At 49.6% G+C, this 3,079-nt stretch overlaps 1 protein-coding gene across 1 annotated transcript, besides 2 other annotated features; it reads right to left on the minus strand.

Annotated features, from left to right (window-relative positions):
* The first annotated feature begins 728 nt into the window (after positions 1 to 728).
* Positions 729 to 763: a sequence feature (A-rich).
* Positions 764 to 1,281: 518 nt separating this feature from the next.
* TraAM80_10255 (putative cystathione gamma lyase) lies at positions 1,282 to 2,508 on the minus strand (the record flags this gene model as incomplete). The annotated part of the gene is made up of 1 exon (XM_029386889.1): positions 1,282 to 2,508. The coding sequence occupies one exon, from the start codon at positions 2,506 to 2,508 to the stop codon at positions 1,282 to 1,284; it is 1,227 nt and encodes a 408-aa protein (XP_029233238.1).
* Positions 2,509 to 2,822: 314 nt separating this feature from the next.
* Positions 2,823 to 2,861: a sequence feature (GA-rich).
* Positions 2,862 to 3,079: the final 218 nt, after the last annotated feature.

Raw genomic sequence — 3,079 nt, forward strand, 5'->3', positions numbered from 1 at the left:
TGAGGGCACTGCCATGGTTGACCGCCAAAGGCGACGGGGGGACACGGGGGAAAAGGAAGGTGTCATCAGCGCTTACGTGGCAACACTCCCTCAGACAGCGCGCAGGTAGCGCCCACCCCACCGGGGCAGGACGCGCCCGTGCTAGCTTCGTACCGTCACGGTCGGCGTCAGATTTTACCCTACGAAGTACGGTGTCGCATCACAGGGGTGGCCCCAGTCTTCTCTTGCACAACACTGGCGGACACCACCGGCACCAAGGCAGAACACCAAGGCGGATCCGTGTTAATTGTGCGTGGCAGCCTCCTTACTCCCGTCGTCTCCGCGCGCCCAGTCAGAAATACTAGCGACGTTCTCGTCCGCGTGTATCAGCTCAAACTGTGCTTTTCAATAATGTCATGTCGTGGCATCACAGAGGGCGCGCAGTTAGGCAAGGCGGCACAGCGCGTGGTGCGGACGCCCAAAAGGAACGGTAAGAAAACCAACAACGACGGAGACAAACAAACATGCATCAACACAATGACAGAAACATGACGCTCAGTAACGTGTCTTTCTCAAGTCCACACGCGACATAAAACAAAGATCGCTCAGACAATCAAACACAAAAAAGAAATGCGATTATACGCACTCATCGGTTCCCACTTTTTTTTTCTTTTTCTCTTCGCTGGCATTCTCGTTTTTTCTTCTTGTAATTCCGCAGCCACCAGGGCATGCGCTCCACAAGAATCGAGAAATATAATAAAAAAAAAAAAAACAAAGAAGAAAACTTACCCTCCTCCCTATTGTATTGGGTTCCCCTTGCACACCACACTATTTCCTTTTCCCCCTTCATTTTAAGGACTCCGCGCCTTTATCGTGAATGCGCCGAAAATAGATTGAATCCTTCGTCTCTTGAAATAACCCAGAGAGGAGAATGCTAACAATAATTAATGAATAACTCAACAAAAAACCATTTATCTTCTCTTCCTTCTTCCTTTCCTCCTTCAACTAATTCGATCGCCCGTACCTCGGCCTACATCGCGGCACACGTCTTTCCCCACCTAGCGAGGATGTAAAGGAAAGCCTTGACCCACAATGAGAGGGGGACTGCATTGGCGAGTCGTATGAATGAACACCCACACACCCACCCGTCAATGCAGCCACGCAAGTTGCGCGCCATCGCATCATGTTCATATGTTGTCGCTCATAGTGACCCCCCAAAAAAGAAGCATTAAACCAGCAAACTAATGAACAGAGAAATCAAACAAAAATACTTAAAGAAGTACAAAATGTAATTCGATACTCTTAAAGCGCGTCCAACGCGGTCTTGAGCGCCTCAATTAAATCCTTTGCCTCTTCGATACCGCATGAAACGCGAATGAACCCATCAGTTATTCCAACCTTCAGACGATCTTCCGCTGTCATGTTAGCATGCGTCATTATGGATGGACACGTAATGATGCTCTCCACAGCACCAAGGTTTTCGCAGAGAGACCAAGGACGCGGCACCGTATCCATGAGCTTCCGTCCCGCCGCCGTGCCACCCTTCACCTCAAACCACAGCATGCCACCGTGGTGGTTGTTGGCATGCTGACGGTCAGCAAGCGCCTTCTGAGGAAAACTCTTTAGGCCTGGGTACATCACCTTATCCACAGCAGGGTGAGTCTCAAGGAATTCTGCCACTTTTTGCGCATTCTCGCTCTGCCTCGCCACGCGCAACGACATCGTCTTGACCGTCTGAAGCTGCAAGTATGCAACAAACGGGGACATTTGATTGCCAAGAATATTCTGTGTAAGTCGCACTTTTTCATCCAAATCCTTCCGTTTCGTTACAAGCGCACCTCCAACAGTCATGTTGTGCCCATCCACAAACTTTGTGGTGCTGATGAGTGTCACATCAACACCCAAATCGAGTGGTCTCATAATAAAGGCTGTTGCAAACGTGTTATCGCACACGTGAAGAAGGCCCTTCGCCTTACAGAGCTTCGAAAGCTCGGGCAAGTCCGTGAGCGTCAAGGTGGGATTTGCGGGAGTCTCAGACAAAACCAGTTTCGTGTTCGGCTTGATTGCGGCTTCGACGTTCTTTACGTCGCGCATATCAACAAACGTGAATTCCAAGCCAAGACGCGAAAAAAACACACGACAGGCACGGTTTGTGCCACCATAACTGCAGTCCGTCACAATCGCATGGTCACCCGCACTCATAAAGGAAGAGATAGCCGTAGTTGTTGCAGACATGCCGGTGCTGTACAACGTAGCATAATCGCCATTTTCAATGGCGCAAAGTTTCTTCTCCAACGCCGACACCGTCGGATTGGCGCAACGGGTGTAGCTGTAGCCCCTCCGCTGGTAGAGTTCAATTGACTCCTGCACAAACGTAGTGCTTTGATACAGCGGCGTCAGCACCGCCCCCGTCACAGGATCCGGCCTCACACCTCCATGCACAAGAAGTGTGTCAAATCCCTGAGGGGAAGAAAGCCAAGAACCCGACCCCTCAGTAAAATCAGACACCAAATTCTGTTCAGCTGACATTTTATTTTCCTTAACCTCGGAAATATATACAAAAAACGAAACGAAATACAACAACCTACAAAAACAAATCTATAAAAAAACATGAAAAAGAAAAAACATAAAAAAAATAAAAAACAATCCACCAGACCAAATATAATCGAAACTCAGTATTACCAACAACAACCACTTCTTGGCATCACAGAGGGCGCGCAGTTAGGCAAGGCGGCACAGCGCGTGGTGCGGACGCCCAAAAGGAACGGTAAGAAAACCAACAACGACAGAAACAGCAGTGGAGTTACCCGACGGCGGTGAAGTCCACCAATAACCAGACAGCAGAAGAGAAGGAAGGAGGGAGGGAGGGAGGGAGGCAGAAAAGGGGATTGCCGTACGTCTGTCAGAGTGGTGCATGATGATGTCTCATTCAGTGGCTCATGAGATATACTTTACCTGAATATCGTGTTATGCATCAGTAACGCCGCAATAAGTACACAAAGGGAGCTCGAGGGGAGACAGGAGCTCGCCTCTCCTCCCTGCATCCCAGTAACGTGCATCTCGTGCCTCTTGAACCTGCAGTGCTGACGGGATCGCAACC

The sequence above is a fragment of the Trypanosoma rangeli genome (genome assembly GCF_003719475.1).
Source record: "Trypanosoma rangeli strain AM80 chromosome Unknown Tra_15.4_contig_00859, whole genome shotgun sequence".
NCBI classification, from domain to species: domain Eukaryota; phylum Euglenozoa; class Kinetoplastea; order Trypanosomatida; family Trypanosomatidae; genus Trypanosoma; species Trypanosoma rangeli.